Source organism: Colias eurytheme, chromosome 1, assembly GCF_061535395.1.
Source record: "Colias eurytheme isolate Ceu_HAF_F1 chromosome 1, ilColEury1 Martin Lab GWU primary, whole genome shotgun sequence".
Lineage (NCBI taxonomy): Eukaryota > Metazoa > Arthropoda > Insecta > Lepidoptera > Pieridae > Colias > Colias eurytheme.
In genome coordinates, this window is record NC_142980.1 from 13,069,440 (window position 1) to 13,096,623 (window position 27,184).

The 27,184-nt window shown below is 36.0% G+C and overlaps 2 protein-coding genes across 2 annotated transcripts in view; one reads left to right on the plus strand and one right to left on the minus strand.

The window, feature by feature from the left end:
- Abl (tyrosine-protein kinase Abl) overlaps positions 1-22,247 on the plus strand; it is a 52,104-nt gene extending 29,857 nt beyond the window's left edge. The window contains exons 5-14 of the mRNA XM_090105387.1: positions 1,749-1,847; positions 7,675-7,923; positions 8,447-8,730; positions 9,661-9,937; positions 14,253-14,403; positions 14,754-14,910; positions 15,928-16,016; positions 18,959-19,146; positions 19,338-20,699; positions 21,981-22,247. Coding sequence (XP_089961513.1) covers positions 1,749-1,847; positions 7,675-7,923; positions 8,447-8,730; positions 9,661-9,937; positions 14,253-14,403; positions 14,754-14,910; positions 15,928-16,016; positions 18,959-19,146; positions 19,338-20,699; positions 21,981-22,247 — 3,123 coding nt within the window. The remainder of the gene's footprint in view (positions 1-1,748; positions 1,848-7,674; positions 7,924-8,446; positions 8,731-9,660; positions 9,938-14,252; positions 14,404-14,753; positions 14,911-15,927; positions 16,017-18,958; positions 19,147-19,337; positions 20,700-21,980) is intronic.
- LOC149911328 (uncharacterized) lies at positions 11,685-13,134 on the minus strand. The gene is made up of 4 exons (XM_090115512.1): positions 13,036-13,134; positions 12,784-12,914; positions 12,524-12,599; positions 11,685-12,341 (listed from the first exon to the last, which is right to left on the minus strand). Exons 1-4 carry the CDS (start codon positions 13,091-13,093, stop codon positions 12,136-12,138), a joined length of 471 nt encoding a protein of 156 aa, XP_089971638.1. The 5' UTR covers positions 13,094-13,134; the 3' UTR covers positions 11,685-12,135.
- Positions 22,248-27,184: the final 4,937 nt, after the last annotated feature.

Sequence of the window (27,184 nt, forward strand, 5' to 3'; positions counted from 1 at the left end):
AACTTATATGTTTTAAAAACTCAGTGTCTAACTTCGCCCGATGCATTGTTATGATTTCCAACGCAGGGCTCCAGTGTTTGTCTCTATGCTCGACTTTACAAACTTACTTTAAAAGTGGAAACATCGTACATTGTTCGGAGCATCACTAGCTATTGTTACTCGGTTTACAATTCGAACTTTCCTTCTTCAGGTCTGTAAGTTTTGTTATATTACTCTTATTATTTACTTCGAGGGTAATAGTTATATCTTCTTATTGGAGAAGATTTTTCCTTTCGTCAATAGAGTGCTGTAACAAATTTGGTACAGCTATAATCAGACGTTCTTTATAATATCATCAAACTTGGGTCGATGTGCCTCCGCCCTAGCCAGGACACAGTGGAGAGGCTATGCAAAGTTCAAGTGGGCGAATCCAGGATCATCCTGTTTTAATTACTTACGTGAGCCCTACTGAAAGGTTTCACAAGCCTTTGTTCCGAACTAAACCCTATCCTCCAACAAATTAAGTTCAAATCCCTTTCCACTTTATGTAGGTTCATTGAAAAAATTGACGTTTTTGAAGACGGCTGGAAATCGTATCCTAGTGATTTATTTGTACTTCGTTGAACGTTTCGGCGGTTACGGCGACGATTCAGTCTCAGTTGTAATTAACATTTCTATTTGGTCGCTGATAACATCCGAGAGATTATAATGACGGAGCCGGAGGTTTTAAAAGTGTAAAGAAATGATGCGTGAGTGAAACGTGTATGTAAAATGTATGTAAAATATCAACTGCGTTGATATTGAACGATCATTAAATAAATAATTGAACTGTAGATAATAAGTTCTTGTTATTGTAGTATGAAACAAATGAATCTGAACAAATTTTTCACAGAAAGGCACAATATCAATATGAATATTCTCCGTCACGACCGGCTCTAACAAAGCGTATACTGAGATACGTTGGATTTCACTGAAAAACCACCTGTTTAATGTGCGTTAATAATGTATTACAATTCGATGATTTCTGCGTACTTACCGCTCCGGTCAATCGTTAATAACGTATCCTTTATCTGAATACCAGTATAATTGAGTTAGACGATATTTTTAAAGGGAGAGGTAAGATAACAAGTACCGTGAAAGATGCTTAAGGAATTAAAGGATTGGAAGTAATTGAATAAGGATAATTGCTGTACGTGAGCCTGGTGCAAGCTCTAAACCGGCGGCTTCAGGATTTAGTTTAGTATATACGTGCAGCACTAATTATGTTTACATTCTGGTAATATTGAAATGTGTACTAGGAGCTGATGTTATTAGGAGATGGTGGTTTTTATTATTTTTAAGGATATCGTAACAGTGTTTTTAATGAGTTTACTAATAATTGAATGTGTTCATGAGGATAATCTTAAAACCTAGTAGAATTTATTCGATTATTGTAGTGGGCTTATTGATCTAGCGGCTTGAAGTCGCTATTGTTCTGCTTTAGAGAAAGATGCGAGCTTAAATCCGCCTTATTAGAAAATAACATGTAAAATGTTTCTTTGTTATTAAAATATAAGAATAAAATATAATGATGCCTCATTCTCCGAACATTCTCTGAGATTATTGGAATGTTTTCCTAGAAGAATGCTTGTACATTTTCTTGTAAAACGTATTGGTATTTTATAATGAAACAATGTGATACATTATACATGCCATTATTTCCTTCATAATATTGTGTCAAGTAACGTTACAGGGTATTATTTATTTATTAAAAACATATATTTCTTCAGGTGAGAGAGTCGGAGTCCAGTCCCGGCCAGCGGAGCATTTCCCTCAGATACGAGGGTCGAGTGTACCACTACAGAATCAATGAAGACTCGGATGGAAAGGTAATTATAGACTTTATGTATAACTAGCTATTGTCCGCGGCGTCACTCGTGTAGTCAGAGGAAATTCCCGTGGGAATGACATGTTTTAATGCGGTAATAAGTAGATCACTCTCTAGCTTGCAAACTATAGTCGAGCACAAAAAGCACTCCGTTGTGACGTGATAGACAAATAAACAAACATACCTTCATTTCCTCATATAATATTAGTAAAGGATTTTCTAAATACACCTGTATTTTGACTTCTAGTGCGCGTTCTAATTGCAAGTTAAATGATTAGTTCAGTGAGTTACCGCAAAGTTCCGCGCCGGCTATTCTGCTTTCAGGAGCAGTGTTCAAATAATTTAGCGTATTAGAACGAATCAAAAGCGCTCCAAAGGATGTCTAGCTGTCTAAACAATTAATGTTTGTGTTCGTTTGTGTTGAGGTAAATAATTATTATGGATTTGCTATAATGTAAAGCGGGATTTATACAGTAGCAACATTAAATAATTTGGAAAATCCAAAAGTGCACGCCTCATAATTTTTTTTTAATAAATATTTATTAATTATTATTTTTGTTTATTTAATAACAATTAAACCACATCGAATCAGACCCTGAAAAATGAAAGGGTTCTATTCCTGAGCATACTCAAGCGTAAGAGAAAAAAAAAGACTCGATTAGTAAAGTATTTCGGTCGCTATCGTGTTAACAAGAAAAAGGATCCGCACATACAGACACACGGACGTCCAAGACAGAACTTTTTTAAACTGTTTTTTAACTAGTTTAAATAACAAAAATGACATCAAAAATATCATGAACGTTAAAAATAGTGTTTTTTCTTAATATGTGTGTGTATGTATTATCTTACAAGTGCAATGTATGATACATAAAGACATTTTAAGTTTGAAAAATCAGATGTTTTGCGCGAAGTGACAGTAGTACCCACCTCAACGCTTCGCTTATGAGGCGTGCAATAATTAAGAGGAAATATTTGAGTTGCGTTTGAAATAGATATTGGATATACTAAAATCCTGTTTTTGAATATAGATACTATAGAAATTAAAGTTCTGCTGTACTTTGAAATGTGATATGAACATCATTTCTCTGTCACTCTTTTATGGCCTTTGTGAACTGACACTGAAAATGTGGAGTTTCAACCATCAATTTTAGTACAAGCTATTTTTTGGGTTGTACAAAATTACTAGAGTCGACGCCGAGTAAAAGTCGCACGGATAATTAAGCGTTTGATAAAGTTGGAAAAGTTAAATGAAAGAGAATAGAACAATTAACACGATGAAATAATTTTTATATAAATAGTGGAAAACTATGAGTTTTTCCGAGAACAATTGGCGCACCTAATGAAGCGAGTTAAGTCTTTATGTCATCCTTACTATCGGAATCGTACAGGAATTGAATGAATTCTTGCAATGCTTTTGTTCCGTTGCTCAATGGCTTTGTGCAGTCTAATTTCATTATGAAATAACATAGGTACGTGTAACGTATTTAACGTTTTATGTTGACCCAGTGTTGGTTACTCTGTTATTAGAAACACGGTTGTTTTTAAACTGTGGTAACAATTAAGATTTTTCTTTGTTCATAAATGTGTGTGTTTTATCCTCCTTATTACGTAGGCCTATTAATAGGGTATAGACGATGTCATGTCAAACAGCTTTATTTGACGTATTTATTAATTGCATCGAGTAACCGATGAAGGCGTGTTGCCGACGTGAAATACGTCAGCCCCCGGTTATATCGGGCTTTACCTCCCATAGAGATATTATGCAACCTACTTGTTCGTAAATGGCTTTAACACGTCTGCAGTGTATTGGACAGCTGAGTGACGGTACGGGGGTGCAACGTGACTGAGACAATGCGTCAGCGAGACTGGGTTTCCGTAGTTTATCTCCAACCAGGGGATATAATCCTAGGTGTATGATACTAGGTTTTACTACCTCGTGTGGTGTTGAAATGTAATCCCGTGGATCGTTATTTCGCTTTATTACACGTATCGTAAAGGGACTGTACAAAGTAACGTGTCATCTAAATATGCAAACGCGCTGTGTATCGTAGTGTTTTGTTGCAATTGCATTTGGTGAAATTTTGGTTAGATGTATGGGGTTTTAATAAACATGCAAGGAAAAACTTTGTAGTGAAAGGATAACGTGTATACAAATATGAATGTAAGTATGCAAGGGAAAAGTGAAACTTAAACTGCGAAGGAAAAGATGCAGAAAAGATCTTTAAAAGGTCTTTGTTGGTCACTTTGACATTCTTATGAAAAATCGCAAATCGCAATACCATTCACAGAAATAAAATTCTATTTCGCATTCATACGCTCGGATAAATATTTTCTCCGGGCGCCACAAAGAAAAGCTCCATTTTTATTGCAGGTGTAATAGAATACTAGTATACTGAAGTATAATACTATTTCTCAGGGAGCTTTGCATAATATTAGTACCTCTGCGTTTGTTTGACGTTGAAAAGGACCCAATATCTCGCAAAATATAATTAATCCGTACTATTCAGTATTGACTAGTGTTCAGTTTCACAAGGAATATTCGTGGCAAATTTCAAATTTAAGCTCGTTCAGCGTCGCCTATCAGTTAGTGACGGCATTGTTCATGTTCAATAGGGACAGACTACAGGCTACATCATAAGCTTTATCACTATTGATTTTTGATTACTAATTGAATGGTGTACGCTGGATATTCTCCTGTTAAAATTAAGCTCGATATTGTGCAAACTTTGTTGCCAACTGTACCGGGAGATATTATCATTTTATTTTTTTACGAAAAAGTCATCAAACAAACGGAACAACGAACCACCATGGAACGAAAGTAATAAAATTGAATTAAATGTAGTTTACGAGAGCATAAAACCAACTTGACTAAAAATAAGCTTTTGGAGTTATTATGCTGACAATTTTGAAAAACCGTAAAACCACTTGAAAAGTAAATGAATATTTCCCGCGGTAATTTTTGTACTTTTTAATGCGACGTCACTGAACTCATTTCAGAACGAAACATCCGAATAATAAAATGCGTTAAAAGAAACTTTAAAGTTTTTTTTTATTATGTTTTAATTGCTTCCTTTAAGGACATAAATAGCTTTTAGTTGCACTAAGCGGAGCAAAAAGTATGTATTGAAAAATTTACTCGAAATATTTAAGTTGAAAATATTTACGTAATTGAAGTTCATATTAATGTTCGAAACCAATCGAAATTTTTGAGTTTTAAATACCGGGGTTCGTCTCCTCGTTCATAGACCGAAAATTTTTATTGTTTATTTTTGAATTTATAAAACATCGATTTAATAACAGAATACCTAGCATTCCTGTCTATCAAACCTTTGTTTTAATATAATAGGCTGAATATTTGTACAGGCAATTACATGAAATATTATAAATCCGACGCACGTCTGTTGCCGGGGGCGATATTAATTGCGTTATTGGCGGTGTTAATTTAATTACATTTTTTATTTTCAATTTGTAACTCTTTATGAGATATTATGAAGCGCGTTTAAACTAGGTATTTTAATTACATGATATGATTTAACTATGTACTGATTTAACTATGTATTTGGTCATGTTCTCTTTCTATTGGTAATCATCACAGAAGAAGAAATAATAACCGATCGTAATATGAAGTAAAGTAGGAATCCAATATAGTGAAGAATAAAATTCAATAAAACATAAAAAAGATTTATCCAATGTTTTTGGCTTTTATAGGATTACGTGTATCCAGGAATCTACACTAGTAAAGAATATAAAGCATTCAATAAAAAATACTAAAAAAGATTTTTGCAATGTTTTCGGCTTTTATTGGATTAACTTCGTCTATTCCATAGCCCTATAGTTTTTCAACAATAATACCCTTGTTTTTATTGTTCGAACGCTAGGCCTCGTGTAGCATTCGTTAGCCGTTCATACTGTACCATCGGACCGGAGGCTTAACTGATACGTTACGTATCTAGTGAGGGGGGATTAAAAGTGCAATAGGTACATGGGAATATGTAGGGGCTCGTATGGATTGAATTTATGAGGTATCGCCTTTGTGAACCTATTATTCTGTATGGAAATAATTTTTAATGTCAGAGTGATAATTTTGTATTATAAAAGCTATTCCGTTATATTTAATAGTCTTAATGAGACTGGGATATGTTACAATTTAAAACACAAATAACTTCTGCTACATTTCCTCGCGAATTATGCATTCATTTGGTTTGCATTTGCTGGATTTATTCCTCTCTACTATTCGAAACTTTTACACAGAGCAAACGTGTTTAAATATTACCGGTATTCCATTCATATGCTACAAAACAAACTTAACCGTGTATGAGATGGAGGATAATCGCCCACTGCTCGGTAACACGGTGAACTTTCTAAATCTCGCTATGAACGGGAAGAGAAATTCCGACGTAAGGAATAAACTTTTTAAAAGGGATTAATTAATAATAGAGCGGGATAACTGGCGACGTTCAGTTAATTTACAGTTTACTTTATATAGTTGAATCTCGGCTTTCGGTTCGCCTACGGGTCGTCTCGTCTGCTAACAAGGTAATACGATGATTGCAATTAGTTGGAACTTTGTAACAATTGTATTTGTCCCTCTCGGCGACGGAGTGTAATGTATCGCTAATTACTCTGTTATTCTGCTGAACGCTGTTTGCTCTGAGGATTCGTTGTATGTTCCTAATTGGAAAGCACTTAGCTTGCAAATGTCTTGAGGATGTTTATTTTCCTTTTTCTCTAAAAGTTCCCTAGCTCCCATTTATAGCTAACAATACTTCGCTACAATTACCTATAAAGAGATCATGTAATTATTATATTTCTGCATTCAATTACGTTAAATCCACATCGAAGCGAAGGCTTGTACTGTAACACGAAACCGTCGGACACGGCTCACGTTTCTTGGGCTTTGATTGAATTCGATTAACCATTCCCAAACGTAATTGCAATATCCTATTAACTGAATTATAATCTAATATCACAATTAGTGTAGTGTTCACGTCAAAATCATCAGTTTCAACATGGAATTGTAACCGCATATCAGCTAATTGAACCACACGGCCTGACCTAGCTTTACGCTACCTGGTAATCTGTTTGCAAACCCGCTACGGATTACTAATTAAAATCGGGATCACTTAACGAATTCAATTCGGAACGTGTCGATTTATCAAAAATATATGCAATAAATTGTTATTATTTTACATGAACCGTTGCATGCTTCGTTCTGCCGGGGCTCTCATTTGATTGGAAATTAACTAGGAAGCATGTTCCTATAATGGCGACTGAATTGAATGTAATTGTGGAGGACAGACGGATTGATTGTGCGGTAAATGTTCGATTCCTGCTTAATATTATGTACCAAATGTTGGCGCGTGTTGTTCATTATTTCATATTAAATTACTTTATTAAAGCTGTTTATTAATTATTGTACGTCGATAGCGGTTTCGTAATGCATAAATATTATATTTGCTTCGTTTTGCTGATGAAATTATTACATTTGATTCGATTTGTGGTTAATTAAAATATATTCAACAAAACGTTAATACAAATAACTAAAGGATTACCTGGGCACAGACCACAGAGATAAAACAAATGAGATATTTTAACACGTGTATCGATAGAATTTTTGTAACATTGACGTCATGATTTTAAAAGAGCAACTATGGAGTTTCTTGCCAGTTCTTCTCCATATATACTGCTTTCCAAATCGGTGGTACTTGTTAAAAATATCTAATGAAATCGAAAGTGCTTCTAAAAGAAGTCTTATTGGATAAATAAATGTTTGAATTTGAGATACATCGAAATCTACCAAATAATTACTATTCTTGTATGTCCATCAGGTGTACGTAACATCAGAATCCAAATTCGGCACGCTAGCCGAACTGGTGCACCACCACTCAGTACTGGGAGACGGGCTTATAACCCAACTCCTCTACCCGGCACCAAAGCGGAATAAACCCACGGTGTTCCCACTTGCTCCTCCCGACGAGTGGGAGATTGACCGGACTGACATTGTGATGAAACACAAGCTCGGAGGAGGACAATATGGCGACGTGTACGAGGCCGCCTGGATGAGGTGCAATATGACTGTGAGTAGCGTTTTAGGAGAATTGTTTTACTTTGATACTGCAAGAATTATAGCCTTGATACTTGTTGCCACCAGAGACTCGTAGGAAAATTTCTGATAGGCAACTAAAAAGTGTGTCTAACGTACGAATGAATTCTTTGCTTGTAAGGACACAAAGTATCTTATACAAATCCTCAATCTTGCTGGTCTTTTCTTACATATTGATTAACTTTTTATAAAAATCTCTTAACTGTCTGAAGATTTTAGCCAAAAAAACTGCGTGACTAATTCATAATGTTGATGGCCATAACTCAATGTAAAAAAAAAGACGGGTTGCACTCCGGGAGTGCCGGCAGAAGTGAAAACTTGATTATTAACGTTGAGCATGTTTGATATCCATCTGTCTTACGCTTTTTGGATCAGGTCACGTGTCCTGACGCGAGTTTAAGATTTTATACCCATTACAGAAAAAGTGCTCAACGCCGCTAAAGAATTTTTCACTTCAATAATCGAATGTAACATTCTCACTGCGTATTTAATTTCAGGTTGCCGTAAAAACACTCAAAGACGACACAATGGCCCTAAAAGACTTCCTCGAGGAGGCGGCCATCATGAAAGAGATGCGGCACCCGAATCTCGTGCAATTACTCGGCGTCTGCACCAGGGAGCCGCCATTTTACATCATCACCGAATTCATGAGCCGCGGGAACCTTCTAGACTATCTCCGCACTGGAAACAGAGACCATATTGATGCCGTGGTCCTCATGTACATGGCCACACAGATCGCGTCTGGCATGAGCTACTTGGAAAGCCGCTCCTTTATACACAGGTATGTAAGAAACTGACCGCCTCCCTGGTACAGTGGTTGACGCGTGAGTGAAACACTGAGGGGTCCTGGGTTCGATGCCCGGTGGAGACAAAGAAAAAAAAAGGTCTCGGTCTAGCAGGACACAGAAGGATGATCACCTATTTGTCCCTAAAAAAAAGGACAATGAAACAGTGTATAATGCATCTGCTCCTTACCCCACTAGGGGACATGGGACTTCACACATGTAAGATTTAACAGGAATATATTGGAAAAATTGCACTGCTATAAAATGTTCGAAAATATTGCGGTTATTAAAATATGAAATCAACTATGTGGTCAAATAAAATCTCGTCCGATTTTCGTGCTGTATAAATATTTGTGTGTACTTATTTTATTACGCCGCGTGTGAGCTGTGCGAAAGTGAATTTACATTTCACGCTTCATTTTGATAAAGCGTATCTCGAATTTATGCCGTTTAATTGATATAATTACAAGTCGTAATACACAATTTGATGCAAGGCAGTTAAATCAATTTCACCGAATATCCCATAATAAGTTATGGTTATTATATAACGTGTAATGTTACCAATTTTAATGTGAATTTAAATAAGCTCATCATATAATGGCGATTGTTATTACTGAAATGTTATTACTATGTACTTAAAATACTTGCTTTTCCTCTGAATATGTATTGATATAGAGATATGTACAATCAGATGGCTGAATTGGATTTTCAATAGTGTTCCTTAGCATTAATTATTGGCAATTTGCTTAAATTTCGACATATTCTTTATACTGGAGGCCTGTTTTAAGCCTCCTATTTTGCAAATTTAAAAAACATTTAATTGAAGTACAATTGCGACTGTTTCCATAGCTCAGCGAACTCCTAAACTCTATGCATACAATCTTAGAAACTAAACTACTATAATTGATAAAAATGCGAACTTCCAGGGACCTAGCGGCTCGCAACTGCCTCGTCGGTGAGAACCACCTGGTCAAAGTAGCCGACTTTGGCCTCGCGCGTCTGATGCGAGACGACACTTACACCGCGCACGCTGGCGCCAAGTTCCCGATCAAGTGGACGGCCCCTGAGGGCCTTGCTTACAATACCTTCAGTACCAAAAGTGACGTGTGGGCCTTTGGCATACTGCTCTGGGAAATTGCTACATATGGCATGTCGCCGTACCCAGGAGTTGATCTGGCAGATGTCTATCACATGCTTGAGAAGGTGGGTTGGAGTGTTTCTCCCTAAAATTTAGCTTCGGCTCCAAGTTTTGCTAGGAAAGTTGTGCTTCTTCATAGAATCCAGTTATTTTGGTCTGAGTTCGAGGGTTTTGTCAATTAATTAGTAGCGTATGATTGCAAGAGACCAAGTGGACCGCCCCTGAGGGCCTAGCTTACAATACCTTCAGTACCAAAAGTGACGTGTGGGTCTTTGGCATACTGCTCTGGGAGATTGCGACGTATGGCAATTCACCGTACCCAGGCTTGGATCTAGTTGATGTCTATCACATGCTTGAGAAGGTGGGTTGGAGTGTTTCTCCCTGCAATCCAGTTTGGGTTCCAAGTTTTTGCTAGGGTTAGGGAAAAGTAAGAGCAGAGAATGGTGTTTAGTACTCTGCTGTCACTAATTGTGGAACACCAAGTGGACCGCCCCTGAGGGCCTTGCTTACAATACCTTCAGCACTAAAAGTGACGTTTGGGCCTTTGGCATACTGCTCTGGGAAATTGCAACGTATGGCATGTCGCCGTAACCAGGAGTTCATCTGGCAGATGTCTATCACATGCTTAAGACGGTGGGTTGGAGTGTTTCTCCTTAAAATTTAGCTTCGGCTCCAAGTTTTGCTAGGATATTTGTGTTTCCTCATAGAATCCAGCTGCTCTGAGTTCGAGGGTTTTGCTGAAAATATGGGTAGAGTAAGAGTAGCGTCAATGATTGTAAGAGACCAAGTGGACTGCCCCTGAGGGTCTTGCTTACAATACCTTCAGTACCAAAAGTGACGTGTGGGCCTTTGGCATACTGCTCTGGGTCATACTCTCTGGGGTACTCATAATATTATTGTAATTTGATTTTTAAATGTGTGAAAAAGCATAAAATATGTAAGAACTCTATCAATGTCTTGAATTATACAATTTATGTAATACATAATACACATATAGATTTATTAGAATATTGAGAAATTAAACAAGAGCCTCTTTAATACTTTGTGACATATATTTTCATACATTATTTGTCATGCAGTACATTAGATACTTTTCGACGTTAATTTTCATACAGTAAGCTGTGAAGCCAAACCTAATATTCATAATTGGAAACTATAATAATAGTTTAGCGCTTTGCGTTTTGGCTAATTAAAACCATTGTTCATATTGTGTGTTAGGTTTACAGTTATAAAAAATACAATAAAGTAATTCTTAATTTTATTTTTATTGTTTTTTATTTTATTTCATTTAATCATTTATCGTCTAATTATTAAATTTACAAACATAGAACTAAATTTATTAACTATGATTTACAAAAGCAATTATTATTATATTTCTACCTCTAAAGTAAGTAATGAAATATCAAAACACGAGAGTAAACCTTTAACAAAATTTTATAATTTATCAACTGTCACTTAATTTCCAAGAAGTAATAATTTATGGGTTCATTACAGAATTAAAATATTTTTCAAAGACATCCTTATTTTTTTTAATAATTCACTAAGGAACGTTGTCCAAGACTGTTGACGATGACAAGACAAGAATATCAACCTGTTGGTACCTTCACGAAAAAACATATGCCGTAAATGTATTATTTTTAAAGTAATAGTGAAAACTCAAAACAAATTTCCGAAAAGGCGCGGAGAAATTAATTTGATCCAAAGTTTCATATAAATAATTTAATATCTGTGAGAAAGTATGAAATAAAACACCTCTTAGACATCAACGTTTATTAACGAAATAATAAACCGAAATATAAAAACAAACCAAAAACGGTTCACGCGAGAAAGCGCACTGAACAAGACTCCGGTTTCAAAACAACAAGTTCGACTTTTTGCACTTCGTGTGAAAATTTACTTCGTAGTTTATTAAACAAGCCAATGATGCAAGCGCAAACTATAATGTGTTACAAAACTATCGCGATAACAAAATTTACAAGCGGGCTGAAATACAAACACGTCCTGTGCCCACTAACCTATACTTAGAGCATTTTGTCATGCTTCTGAGATGCATTTTACGATCTCGTAATGACAATCATCAACAACTTACTTTTGTTAATATGTATTTTGAATATTCAAACGGTTCGAAATTAATATAGCCAATGTTTTTTGGATATTATTTTTAATGAATCACTAGAAGTATACAATTGGTTGCGGCGTTAACAGATAATTTGCTAGATATCTTAGGGTGGGGCGTTAATTTCGTGAATTAAATGAGGTAGAATTAACAGTGCGATGAGTCGGTGCAGAGGTGTTTTTTGCACAAGGAGCATTGAGGTCTGCTGACTGCAATGCGTGAGAATATCTCTGAGGCGGACAGTTCCTTGCTTAGCTTACTGCACATGGAGTAGGACACGGATTTCTTTGAGAAGTCCTTGGCGGGGACGCAAGTACGCGCTCGTACCGGCCCGATTTCTTGACCAGTCTCGACTGGAAAATATTCACGTTATGAATGCTTTTGCGAATAACTTTGTAGTATAGTTTATGGATATTTATAACATCTTATATTAATTGTAAACATTGACCAATAAATTTCTTAGTCATGATTTAGGGTAGTTTAAGGGCACTATAATTTTATAAAGGCTATAATTTGTTAAAAAAGTATTTCTTACCTAATTTAGCTGACTCCGATGTGATGACAATACAAAGGAAAGCCATCCCTGGGATGTAGCAATCTATGTTTGGCACCTGAAAGAAAAGAGTCCTAAATCATTATACGAGTAAATTTACAAGTAAATACGTCGTACGTCTTGTTAAATGAACCGATGGATTACTTTGGCGTATTTTGAGAAGTGTTAACGTAGAATGACTAAAATTAATGCCGAGTTACTAATAGCTTTGTAGTTACGGAAATAGTGCAACGTTTACTCACAGTAATATTTGCGTAGTCGGGATGGTCGGGATCCCAACAACCGGGGTGGTCGAAGGAAAGGCAATTGTAACACTGGATGCCTTTAGCAGTCGGAGACACAAACTTTTTCGGCTTCGCCTTTTTGTGTTTACCTGAAAAAATATCGTGTCAATATCTATAAAATGAAATCGAAAAAGGACAATTTGATCCTAAAATTCAGGATACGAAGAAATTCTGCAAAAACCACACAAATAACAAAAAAAAAATACTCACCATTCACAGCTATTGTGAATAATAGAAAATAAATGATCGAGTTCCTCAAAACCGACATTTCAGTGCTCTAATTTGGCCCGGTGTGTATCCGTTCAGCTCGGCTCGACTAATGATTTGCGAAACACGTACCGGCCGGCTTATATTCTGTCATACGATGACGCCAGTTCACAGGCTCTTGTACATGGTGTATTTTAATGCATTTTTCATTAAATGCATGTTTAAGTGAGAGTCGGATTACATAATGCAGTAGTTTATAATAACTGTCCCTAACAATGCGGATAGATTGATTGGAATGTCTATTTTCTAGTTCGTGTTTTATGAGCTCATCCGTTATCAATGAAGTGATTTTTAATAACTTTAGCAAAATATGAGACAGGTTAATATAATTTTTCTAGGACTATACTTAACAGTCTCGATATTGCGTTCTTTCTACTTTTAGTCTATGGAAGAGTAAAGCCGTAAACATTATAATCCTTTTATTTGAATTGTAATCTTAGAAATCATAAATTTCTAAAGTAGAAACATTATTTGATTTTAAAAATGAACTGCATGTATATTGTTGTATTTAAATACACACAAGTTGTATATTTGTCATCTTGTAATTTGTATACAAAATATTATTGTTTTTGCATTGAAAGTATGCGCTTGCGTCGATTTGAATACTACTGATTTGCCTCAACATTAACAATGATTAATTTGTTTACTCTAATCTGTCTATAGTGATGCTTGTCAATTAGAAATATATCTTGATTGAAACAATATCTAATAATGTTATCATAAGAAAATTGCAAACAGAATCTAGACTTTGAACAAATTCGACCCATTTATAAAATATAGTATTTTATAGGGAAACTTTATGAAGAGGATGGATTATTATATTTATTTTATCAAGGAATATAACGAACGTAGGTTTCTGATTTTCTTGTCATTCAGAAGAATTAACACCTAGTTATGTAGCGTTTGTGTTTACCTGAAAATACCTGCACGTATTTCATTACTACAGAACATTATCTGAAAGCGTGTCACGTCTTCATTCAGAATGAACAATTTTTAGTCAACTCCAGTTAGCCCATAATAATTTCTTCATGCTTAACCCATTGAGCCCCAAGCGGCCCGATCGGTCCCAGACACAATAGATTTTCTATTGTGTCTGTGGTTCCGGGGCTTGAGTTATTAGTTAATCTGGGACGCTTTTAACAACACATTAATTGATCTAGGGTTACCGCATGGAGTGCCCGCCCGGCTGCCCGGCGGCCGTGTACGAGCTGATGCGCGGCTGCTGGCAGTGGAACGCGTCAGACCGCCCCACATTCCGCGAGATACACCATGCTTTGGAGCACATGTTCCAGGACAATTCTATCACTGAAGGTGAGTTTTTATTGGGATCCTTGATGGAAATGGAATTGCAGGTTGCAGAAGTATCGTTTTAAAATAATTGCCATTAAAGAGATCTTATTATATAGTTGGGTGAAACTGAATAACCAAGTGTTTTTAGATTCTACATAATGTAGTGAGTTATGAGTTTAATTCGTTTGAATCATTTTTTCTTAAGCTATAGTTTAATTTTAGATGCCTTTTTTAGGCTCGTATTTTTGTATCTTTTTGGAAATTGGTGTTTGTATTTTAATGAATTAGCGCATTAATATGCCTATAAGTCTTTATAATTTTCAATGTCAATATTCAATACACGCATCTACACCACTCGCGCGCCCTTCCAGAAGTCGAGAAGCAGCTACAAGAGGGCTGCACGGGCACACCGCAGATGTCGCTCAAGAAAGCGGCCAGCATTGGCGGTGCCACCGAGCGCGGTGTGCAGATGCGCCGCCCGACCAACCGGCGCGGCAAGCAGGCGCCCACGCCGCCGAAGCGCACCAGGTACACACACACACTCTCACATACATTTCAAGAAATCGAGATTCGAGATGCACCATTCGTGTCTGTGTACCTAAATGTGTAAAACATTTAGGCTGTTTTCCAATTACAGAGCATAATGCGACTCAGTGGCGCACAATGCCGAATTATGCTGATGCTTAATTGGAACGTGAAACGCACCAGCAGCTGTTGCGCTAAGTTCAGTGTTGAAAAAAAATATTCATAGAGTTAGCAATAACCTCATTAATGTGTAAATAAAGTGGTATACATAATAATTGGTTGAAAAATATTTACGGTTATTTTAAGCAATTTGGATTTTGATTATTTCATTAACATTTTTTTCAATGTTTGTACCTTCATCCATACTTATATTTATTTTTTAACACAATTTGAATTAACTTTGATTATTTCGAAAAAACTACAATGAAACGAAAGCTTTAAATTTTTTTCTAACAATTAATAATTAGTTACGATAAATCGATTGCACGCATCAATTCACGCGCATTACTTTTAAGAGTGCTCGATTGTGCGAAGCGTTGCTGTAGTTGGAACATTCAACGTTAAGCATTATGCCGCATAATGCGCTCTAGTGCTGTAATTGGAAAACACGGTTAGGTACGCAGACACGCACGCAAACACTCACACTCACTCATTAACACGCACACATGCACATATACACACACGCACACTCACACGTACACACAAACTTCAAGAAGTAGAGTTGCAATCTACAAGAAGGCAGAATGGACATCCGATGCTCTGCAGAAGGGAGAGCAGATCCCGGGTTATTGAGTTACGAACCGTAAAAATATTATTAATAAAATTAATCAAGTGATGTGCCCCACACCACACATTGGTATCCGAACAACCCTGGTTAGATGAGTACTAGCCCGGGATAAGTTCACGTATGGAAACCAGATTTTCACTAAAAAAGCCAATTTTCAAAATTATACTTCGAGCTTTTTATTCATACTAATCCATTTTATTTTCAAATTATACTAAATTGTGTTACTATTCCAGTCTACTATCATCGTGCAGTTCATTCCGCGAGTCGCAGTACGCCACGGAGGAGCAGGCCGGTCACGACGACGGGCTCGCTTCGCTCAATGGTAAATCTCCCTTCCTTTTCCCTTTTATATCCCTTTTTTATGTTTTTTTCTTTACTTACGTATGGATATCGGTTTGATACAAGGGGATTGAGTTTTGACGATGTTTTAGGAACTTTTCTGACGCTATAGTGTGCTTAAAGATCGGATCGGGTTCTTTAGTGTTAAAAAATATGTACATGGTAACTTCAAACATTTTTCTCATATGTCTAAAGGACTATATGAAATACAAAATTAAAAAATACAAACAATGATTGGTCAAAGTTACAGAGTCCGAAATGAAATAAAACTTAAAATCGTCTCTGTTGTCAACAATTTTATTGAAATATAAATATAGTGCGTAAGTCAAATATATTATAAGAAATGAATTTGTACAATCAGAAGCTATACATTAGAAAATAGAAAATATATGAGGATTTCTAAAGTATGAATATCACTATTATATCACTTTACGCATTGAAAGGCATATAAGAAAATCAGTCCACATAGATAAATAACTTAGTTTTGTAGATCGGCACCACACACACCACTAAATGCAAGTAGCGTTTAACATATATTTTTGAATGAAAACCTTAAAAATAGTCAGTGGTTGCATACACATCGTAGGTAATTTATGAATAAAGGACATCGGTAATAAGATTTGATAAGTTTGAACAATTTACTATTATAGGTACAAAAACTTGATTATTTCCTTCCCATTTTTTAAAACATTTGATAGGTGGATGCGATTACTCTTAGGGGACTAAATAAGTGGTTCTAAATCATTATTTATATCTATTAATCTATTTCTTTATTTTAAAGTACAGAAACATCTTTAGTGTCTTCTATCTTTGTATGTCTTTGGGTATGTTTACAATGCTAATGTAAAATCTTAATCTTTATATTTTCGAAAATATTCAGATAAATACTTCTCTTCTTACAATTTACTAAATGGTTTACGTTTTTACCATTTATACGATCGTTTGAATGCAAATTGACAGTTGCTTTTGATGTTCGTAATATGCTTATGTGTTAGAGACGCTTATCTATGAAGACATGACGAATATTATTTATATGAGACGATATAAAATTTTAGCATATGTCATGTGACTACATATGTCCAAATATTTACAATATATACAGAATATTTCGTTCATTTAAAGCTTAAACATATTTCTTTGAGTAATTGTTTTTTTTTATTTATCTATAAATAAAGCTGCGTAAAGCCTCCTAATAAAGTTATCTTGACACAAACGATCACTCACACATTTGTAAATATGTACATCATTACATGCCGTTCTTGCATACATTCATTGTGCCTGAAACGTTATTATTACATAGGTTCATGTACATATAATGTACTATAACGGCTACATTTGGAACGAAAATGTTCTGTTTTCAAATCTTTTTGGTTCTTTTCTTCGCTTCGCTATTGGCTGTTGTATATTTTATGTTCTTATTAGTGGATGGTCTTGCCATGCGTATTCGTGGAGACGCAAGCAAAGCGATAAATGTTTATTAATATTTATAATTATTATTTTATGTATGCCTAATATTTGCGTGTGTTATAACAACGATAAATGTAAGTTATATTTAATATATGCATCTTTTAAACTAGCATTTTTTGTCTTTGTCCGCTCGCAAAGGTGTATAGCGATAGGGTCAGAGATGTTGTAAGTATACGCAATGTTACGGGTAGAAAAGATCCTGCCTTGTGATTATATCTAATTATGTATTTTATTTTATGAGACCCCTTTCGTTTGTTGTATACAGGTTGGCTCATGATCGCGTACAAAGGGAAAATATAATTCAATTGAAGGGGCAATATGAAATACAAATATTATATAGCAAATGTGTTAAGTACCACTTTTTATATTATGGCGTTTTCTCATTGGACGTATTAATTTGCGCCAACCTTTATATTTTGATAAAATAATAATTATAAATGTTCAATTTAGTTACTCTTACAAATATAAAGGTATGACTCTGTCTTGGATTCCATTGAATTTATCATGTAATTCCGGACAGAGTCATATGTTTACATGGATGTTTTTTTTGAGATTTTTTCATAAAGAGTGTAAGAATAAATATCAGATAACGTTAAGTTCAAGCTTAAAGTATTGTTCCGTTTTAAGTTATGAACACTAATTTTATTTCAATATCATCAATTTAAATATTACAAGCTAATCGATCGATTAATCATTTAGCGAGGTATAGAAAAACCATTGACCATCTAAGGTTTTATTCTGACACTCTGTAATTCATCAGATTCGATTCGGTTTAATTTCGCTCATAGAGGTCGCTTGTGATGTCTTTAATTATCTATTCTTTTCTTCTAGAGCTGTGTGGTAATTCTTTTCCGTAATTCTTTTATCTGTTTGAGTGGTCTCTAAAGAGCTTATTTATTTTCTAAATAGTGCGTAAGAAGACTATTAGATAGTAGGTGCCGCTTTTTATTTGTTCTGTTGTCTCACATAGTTTTCAACTATTTTCTTTTACGTTTTAGACGATTTAAGCAATTTTTTACATTATTAGCGTTGTTTCTTGAATTATCTTCAGATGTAGGTATTTAAGAGATTATAATAAGTAGAATTTGAAGTATTTCTTACAAATGTATCCAGTTAAGTAGTCCGTAAATTAAGTGTCACAAAATTATGAGTATTTGACGTTGTTATAATCATTCGACGCAATCATTCAGCATTGCCATCAAAAATATTCCATCAACTCAACATTTCCGTCAAAATTACCTCTCAAAAAACGTACCTATGGATGGAATTTTCAAACTATTAAATCCAACATTTGTAGAACATTTACCCAAAATTATAGAACATTGTGTTGTCGAAGTTAGTCCGCGTATTATTAGACACAGATTAAAGTATCCCTATTTTATGGAGACACAGTAGTCGTGGGATTACAAAGGTTTCGCATTTTATAACATAGACATTAAGGTATAGTCATGCGTGCAGGTGGGGGTCGAGTGGGGGGTCGCGAGGCGTCGTCTGAGGGGTCACTGGCTGAAGCAACCCCGGATACAGACGAGTCAGCAGGCGCGGTGGCCATGAGTCTGGGTGCCTCTGAGCACCGGCACCGCCCCAAGCGCCGGCACCACCAACACGCGCAGCACCAGCACCAGCAGCCGCATGATGTGCCCAAGGTGTGTTTGTTATTATAAATGTAAAGAATGTAAAATATATCGAATGTTGAGTAATACAAAACAAATAGTGTTTTAAGTTATGAGTATAGTTGTAATATAAATCGTGCTTTTATGCTTCTAAAAGTGATTTTTGTATCTGTAACATAAGTTTATTTAATGAACTATGAGTTAATGATATATGTTTTCAACAGGGTGTGCAAGTCGCCGCGCTAGAAGTGCAGAACGTGAAGCGCGCGATCAACCGCTACGGCACACTGCCCAAGGGCGCCCGCATCGGCGCCTACCTGGAGTCCCTGCGGCAGAGCGGCGCTGGCCCCGCGCCCCCCGCGCCCCGCGACGAGGAGGCCCGCTCCCTGTCCCCCCGCACGCAGTCCCACATGATCCGCTCCAACTCCTCCGGCGGGGTCACCGCCCCGGCCTCCCCCCGCGCCACCCGCGCGCCTCCACCCCTCCGCTCCTTCAACAGCCCCGCCAAACCGCGGCCTCGCCTCGCCGAACTCGAGTTTCCCCCGCCCCCTCCCGATCTACCACCTCCCCCGGAAGAACTCCAACCCCCACCACCTCCCCCGCCCCCTGACTGCTGCCGCGACGCCGGCACCGATATGGCCAATCCCCCGGAAATAGAGAAACCGGCCAAACAGATCATGAAGGAAATGCTCGAGTTGAAACTCGTTGCCGAAATCAAGGAAAGAGCTGACAAAAAGAACAAGAAACTGAAAGAGTCGCCCCCACATGAAATTCTCGAGATGCACACGTCATTCGGCGATCCGGTGACGCGTCTCGTTTCCGAGCTGTCGGAAAGCTTGAACATGGAAGCCCTGCGAAAAGCTGATAAACGCACAGAAACAAAACCCAACGAAACCAAGGAGACGGTTTCGCCCATTGATCTCAAAGCGAGTCTCAGGAAGACTTCGTTCAACAACAACATTGATAAGAAAGTTGGACACGACATGAAAACGAACACTGACTTCAAGTCGCAGCTGAAGAAAGTTGAGACTAACAAAATGAACAATAAAGATTCTGACGAGACCGGTCGATCGATAATCGACTTTAAATCCCGATTGCGAAAAGTTGACAGTGGCACACCAGCCACGAACGGACAAGTGAAGAAGGTCGAGCACAGCTCCCCAGAAGACTCCCGGAAAGACGTGTCGTGCAAGAGCGACGATTCTGACAAAAAGCGATCTGAGAGCGGTTCGCTGGATACAAGTGGTGGAGATGAAGATGACAAACGCCGTAGCACCGGCAGCATCAGCAGTTTGAAGAAGCTCTGGGAGAGCAAGGAGAGCGACGAGCGCTTGAGTCCCAAGTTGAAGCCAAAGGGCGATGAAAGTGAGGATGGATCGCCTGACGACAGATCGGTATTGGGTCGCACTGGTAGTATCCAGGCGCGTGATGAGAAGCCGCTGGTTGCCAGCAAGCCGTCGATGCGCGGCCGCCCTTTGAGGAAAAGTGGTATCTATGCCACTCCACTGGCCTCCGCTAATGCTGAGAGCGAGGAAAATGACGCGCTCGCTGCACTGCGAGTTTCTTTGGAATGCTGCTCGAATGAGGTATTGATATTTTTTTTTACTTTATTGTACCAATGTTATAGTCAAAATCATATTTTCACAACGTAAATGTGTTTTAATAATCCTTCAAGTAAAAATAGTTTGAATTTAATTTTGAATGATGGTGTATTTATATTTTATATATTGTTTAACTAATTATAAGATTTTTTTATGTTATACGAGATGTGCAACATAGACTTATAATGCGTTGCGATCTATATCATAATATGTCTCTGGGAAACGCGCGTTCATCTGCGCTTAAGATAATGTACCCGTGCAAAAACGTCATGACTATAACATAATGTGTTATGTATACATAAATAAATAAATATTTCAGGACAATTTTCACACACGGCACGATCTGATCCCATACTAAGCTTTCGCTTGTGTTATGGAAACCAGATGGCTCATAATTATACATATATATAATTTTAAATAAATACTTATATAGATAATTAACACCCAGACACAGAGCAAACATCTATGTTCATTACACAAATATTTGCCGCGGGTGGGAATCGAATCCACGACCTCTGGCTTTGAAGGCAGGGTCACTACCAACCAAACCAACCGGTCAGTCAATGTGTGTATAATTCCGTATTTACGGTGCAACCGCACAGAGTGCAAAATCATCATTTTTTGTATGTCACAGCATTTTCATTTTCATATAGCGTTAGTTCACGTTAAAACGTCGCGAGCCGCGTACGTGTGTAACTCTTAGCATAACAGTATAGCATCATTAAAGCATATAATCTTAGCAGCTTAGTTTTATTAGTAGCAGCAGCATCCCCAGGTGTACGAACTGTACACCGTATAACTAACATCTGTATTAATAAAACAATGTCTTATAACTTAAGAACTAAAAATGTATTAGAAGTACCACAGTATTGTAACTACTATGGACAGAGACATAGAAAGTATATAGTGCCAAAACTGTTTAATAGAATTCCAATGAAAATTAAGGAGAGTGGTAAGAAGGATGGAATTATTAGGAAGGAATTAAGAAGATATTTTTTAAATGCATTTGAGAGTGAGTTGATGTGTTGATGATCTGTGGCCGTTGAAATGTAACATTGTTAGTTAGAATATGTATGTATACAAAGTGTTAAATTAAACTGTAGTGTAAATTTCTTGTATTTATAAGTAAAATGGAAGGACATTTGTAAAATGGAGCTACATCTGCCAACAAACTGTTTTACAGTTTGGCAGAGTATTGTGATAATATGTATATGTGTCTTTGGTTCTGAAATGAAAAAAAAAAATAAATAATAATCATGTGTGCAGGTGCGTCGCGGTTGCGGCGGCAGCGGCGGTCGCGGTTCGCTCTGGCGTCTACAAACATCCGAGCGGCTCGCTCGCCTCAGCGCCGCTTGCACCGCAGCAGCTGGAGCCGGCCGGTGCGCGCCGCAGATGCGTGTGCAGCTGCGCGCAGCCGCCACCAGACTGGAGGGCGAGGCGAGGGCGCTGGCGTCGCCCGCCCCCCACCACCATCACCTGGCTGATGGGGTCGAGCAGGCGCTGAGAGACCTGGCCAGCATTGTGCACAGGTGAGTAGTGTAGTGTATAGTGGCCACCAGACTGGAGGGGGAAACTAATACGCTACAACGCCACGTAATAGAGAATATGCATAAAATTTGAAATGGGCTAAAATATTTTTTTCTCGAATACTTATTATCGTAATATTATAATGAAGAGGATTTTTTTTTATTTACTTATCATTTAAACCCCTAATATAATATTCAAAAAGTACAAAATAAGGGAGCGAAATTCAAACTTCCAAAACGCGCATCAACTGGTCGAACGAAATTGGACGTCATCTGACACGACATTGTATTCATCACTCCACAGTAAACACTAAAGTAAACAACTACTGGACGTGTCATGTGATGTCACGCAAAGCGCGCGCAAAATGGCGGCGTTTTAACTGCTTACATTTTTTTCAAGTTTTAAATTTCATTTTTTAAAATATCTAAACTCTAGATATTTTTAAAAATGAAATTTAAAACTAGATTCTAGAGTATTTTGAAGCCCATTATTTTTTTTTCTACGTTATAAAATAGTAAACTATAAATTTAAGACAAATAAGAAAAACATGAATATTCTCCATTGCGCCACGTGAATGCGCGTTTTAACGTTGCTTGCAAGGATCTTCGTTTGTATTGCGCATACGCGCGTTAGTGCACCCAAGAGTCAAGGTATGGCACACCGAGTCCAGCAGTGCATTGCGTGATTTAAGAATATTAGCGAATAAAATTAATCAGATTTGTTGTGAACCCAAACAAACTAAAAAAAGCTATTTGTTTGTTAAATATAATATCCTGATCCATTTCGAATACAACAAACTTAGGAAATTTTACATCAACAGTTCAATAATACACTTATATTATGGTAAAATGTTTTAAAAATTTTCCTTTCATATAATCACGAATAACTCTCTCACAGTAAAGTTAATTATATTTTATTTTATGATCATGTTTTCTACACAACATGTCTCCCACGATAAAAAGTATATAAATAATGTTAATTAATTGAAATTCATTGTTATGGCGTGTGAAAATATGTTTTTATTTTAATCTTTTTGAAGTACATGAACTCTTTATTTGTAAATTTTAGAACGAATGAACAGTCATTAATTTGTTTTCCATAGCTTTTGACGATAAGCTGTAAAATAGACCGCGAATTATATTTTATACCAATGAAATATTTATCTTTGTGAGAAAATAACTTGATTATCACAAGATTACATAAAATAAAATAAAAATATAATAAAAAGGCCACTTTGAGAAGATGTTTCAGCCACTCCGATGATAAATGTGGCATATTAATCGTAAAAATTTTATATGTTAATCAATTTTTAATAATTTTCAGGTAAACATTTTCACCGAAAACAGCAACACAAGGATACATCACATCGCGACGAAACACGCGTCCCGACAAAGATATTGCAAAAAAATAAATATTGAACATCTATTAAAAAATGAGGTACTATAACCACTTAAATTGGTATATTTGAAATGACTATGACACGATCTACTATGAACATAATATGTCTTATTGAAGAAGCTTATATCTAATACACTGGAGATTTCAGTATGAACATTAACTTGTAACAAGAAAATATATATTTCATGTCATATTTTCTTGTTACAAGCTAATGTTCATACTGAAATCTCCAGTGTATATTAGATATAAGCTTCTTGGTCTTATTATATTATAATAAGATTTTAAAATTTATCTATTAATAATTATAAAATTATCCCCTGGGGTTCTAAAATTATAAATGTGTATGAATTTCAATGTTTACATTATATGTGTCTAAACTCTAAATGTATTTAATGTAATTTTTGGTGTCATGTTTATGTATAAAATATTATGGTACCTTCAATGTTTGTATAGACGTTAACACTTCACACAAGCGTCGAATTTTCATTATATACACACAAAAATGAATTATTTCATTCCACTTATAAAATAATATGAATTCAACAGTATTTTCAAATGAATTTCAACTTTTGTTGCAGTCAGTACATTGCTTAACCAGTAAAAAGTTCGATGCTTGTCCAAAAAAATTAATTTATTAACTAACAGAATATATTTATGCAGACCAAAGAAAGTGGCCGTTCCATTTCGATAATGTTTTTCTATCCTATGATTACCAGCGAATACTCTTTTAGTTTGTTAATTTTTAGGGTAAGTCGATGTATTTTTTTTATATTATTACGTGGTTAGTACAAAAAGGATTGACACAGACAGTACAACATGTGTTATGTACAATATAAGTAAATGTTATTTAGGCTTCCGATGATATTCCTTTTGTGTAAAGACTGAACAAATTCTTGACGCTCGTTCGATTTCCCTTTTTGTAGTACTTTTTGCTACTGTTCGGACTTTTTTTGGGTATTGCCCGAGCGGGTCGTGTTGGCGCTTTTGAATGCATTTAATACTGTCCAATACTTTTTTGGTAACTTCAGGACTGATTTTTTTAAATCAGTTTTTTGTACATGTCTGTCTGAAAAGGCAGGATTTGTCGTTTAAACAATTTTTAAAAAATCAGTTCTAAATGTATCATCTCTTGTATCGCAAATTTTTGAAAAGATATTCCTATGGGGTAACCAGTTTAGGCCTAAAGTAAGTTTTTTCTATACTGTGAACATATACCCGCTACGGTGTTAATACCGATTCCTTTATTTGACGTATTAGCTTTCTTGCTCGCACAACGCGATTCGCCTATATTTTGTATGTCGCCGTGCTTGCGCTTTCACGGCAATACGTCAACACTAGAGATAAGTATTCGTCTTAAAACATTAAAAAATGAAATAGTTTAACACACCATCTCTTTCATTCAGCAAATAAAAGACAAAGATGTAGGATACAAGATATTCTTTAATGGTCTAGGTTATTCCAATCAACTCTGTGTAAGGTCCATTTGTGTCCGCGATTAGTTATAATAGTGCATACAGTTAAGTGGATGTTATTTTTCTGTGCCAAAAATGGGTCTGGGAGTCGAAGGGTCGCCCCACGTCACTCATTCGAAGTAACATAATATAGATAATTAATCAATCCATTTTCTAGTTAGTGTTTACGTCATAAGCCATATGATGTTAGTGCATTTAGAGCCTTAAATAGTAGAATTGTAAACGTATACCCGAGTTAATATCTCGTCACTTCCTCGACTCGCATAGTCTTCCCTCGAAGTATTCCGTAGCGGCTTGACTCCCGCGAACATTCCTATCGCTTTTCCTAAACTATTGCATCTTAATCACCAATTAGCATTTATCCGTAGACACGTCGTTGTAAGTCTTGTATTTTGGACCAATAGTGATGCATTCGTTGGTCAGTCGGTCAGTCGGTCAGTTGGCGCTTTAAGACTGACGTCGGCGATCTTCATCTCGGCCTATGTGCGTCGAAATTTTATATAAATTATTATTATTATACTTACGTGTCACAATTTATATATTTTCTTTTCGGGAGAGGTTTATTGTATCTTTTATTCGATAATGAAATGATGTGACATTATTGTTTAAGTTAGCGTACTGTGATACGGCTTATAATCGGTATAATTATGCTCAACAATTTTTTTCATTTTTTTTTCTTATTATTATTATTCTTATACATTAATCAAAATTATATAAGGTACTTTATTGAAATGCTATTATATTACTATTAGGTGTCAAACCATTTATATTGAAAGTTATTTAAGAGTAACACTATATGCTAGTCTTTATTATATTATTATAAATGTATTTCAATGTAAGGATAGGTAATGTTAAATACGTAAGGTTTCTGGAATAGATTTGCATACCCTACTGTAGCTATTACCGTGTAAGTGTTTTGTATTAGGCCCCGAGTGTACTACACAGAATATATGTAACAACAAGACTTGTAGATATTGCTTACCATGTATATGCCGTTGGTGCGGTGTTAGCGAATATTTAATCGTTTGCGTGTATGATAACTCTGAATCAGTTTAATAGGACGGCCGGACCGGCTAAGCTCAAGATGATACGAATTTAACGGGAGGTGTGCGGGAATCCGTGAAGCGTCTCGACATATGAAACTGTATTGATGAATCGACGATTGCAAGGTTTCAACTAATGCATAATACACTGCAATATCATTTTATGTTTAAGAAAAGTTAGTTTTATTGGAATATTTAAAAATAAATGTCGATTCATCAAGTTTACATGTACTTGTAAGTGCGTAATGACCAGTGACAAAATCTGACGAAGATCAAAATCATATTTGACTGTAATGATATATATGTATGATACCAATGATTCCGATTTGACAGATATAACCAGTGTTTAGAATATAATCTCTTCAATGACCTAATTCAATTAATTGACTCCATGTATAATTCTGATGACATGCCTACAAACGATCATTAAAAAAATATATTTAGTTACAAAGTTTCCTTTTTAGTATGAAAGTTATTTATTTTTTGATAGTTAAATTTAAAGTTCCAATACAGAAATGTTCAATTAATCGTAAAAAAAATACAGTAGGTACTCTATATGGATTGTTTTTTTTTTAATCATATGAGACGCTTTACTCTAGTCACGCACGGGTAAGATGGAATCACAAAATATTGTTGATTAGACTGAGTTCAGAGATAATATTATACAGCTATAAATGTGTATTCTTCGTCTATTATCATGTATTACAAATAAGTTCAGATAAATTATACAGTTTTTATTAAGCTTTGTAAATCGTCGATGTTTTAGGTGATTTTAGATTCTTGTCGATTATGGAAATGTCCAACGATTGTTCATTTCACTTTGTTGGGAAGTACTTTATTCATGTATTTAATGCTGTGTTTTATGTTTCGCTATACTAACTAAATTGTTCTTAGTTACCTATATGTTGTGTTTATTCAATTCACTTCGTCTTTACGTTTAATTCTAATACTATAATAATTTTAATACTATATATTATTTTAAAACGATCGATCAAACGAAGTCGCAAACGACAAGAATCCGAGATACACC

Excerpts from the sequence above, each read along its gene's own strand:
- LOC149911328 (XM_090115512.1), bottom strand. The coding sequence starts at position 13,093 with ATGTCGGTTTTGAGGAACTCGATCATTTATTTTCTATTATTCACAATA. Across the intron at positions 12,915-13,035 it reads ATTCACAATAGCTGTGAATG|GTAAACACAAAAAGGCGAAG; the intron begins GTGAGTATTTTT and ends ATATTTTTTCAG. Across the intron at positions 12,342-12,523 it reads ATCGGAGTCAGCTAAATTAG|TCGAGACTGGTCAAGAAATC; the intron begins GTAAGAAATACT and ends AATATTTTCCAG.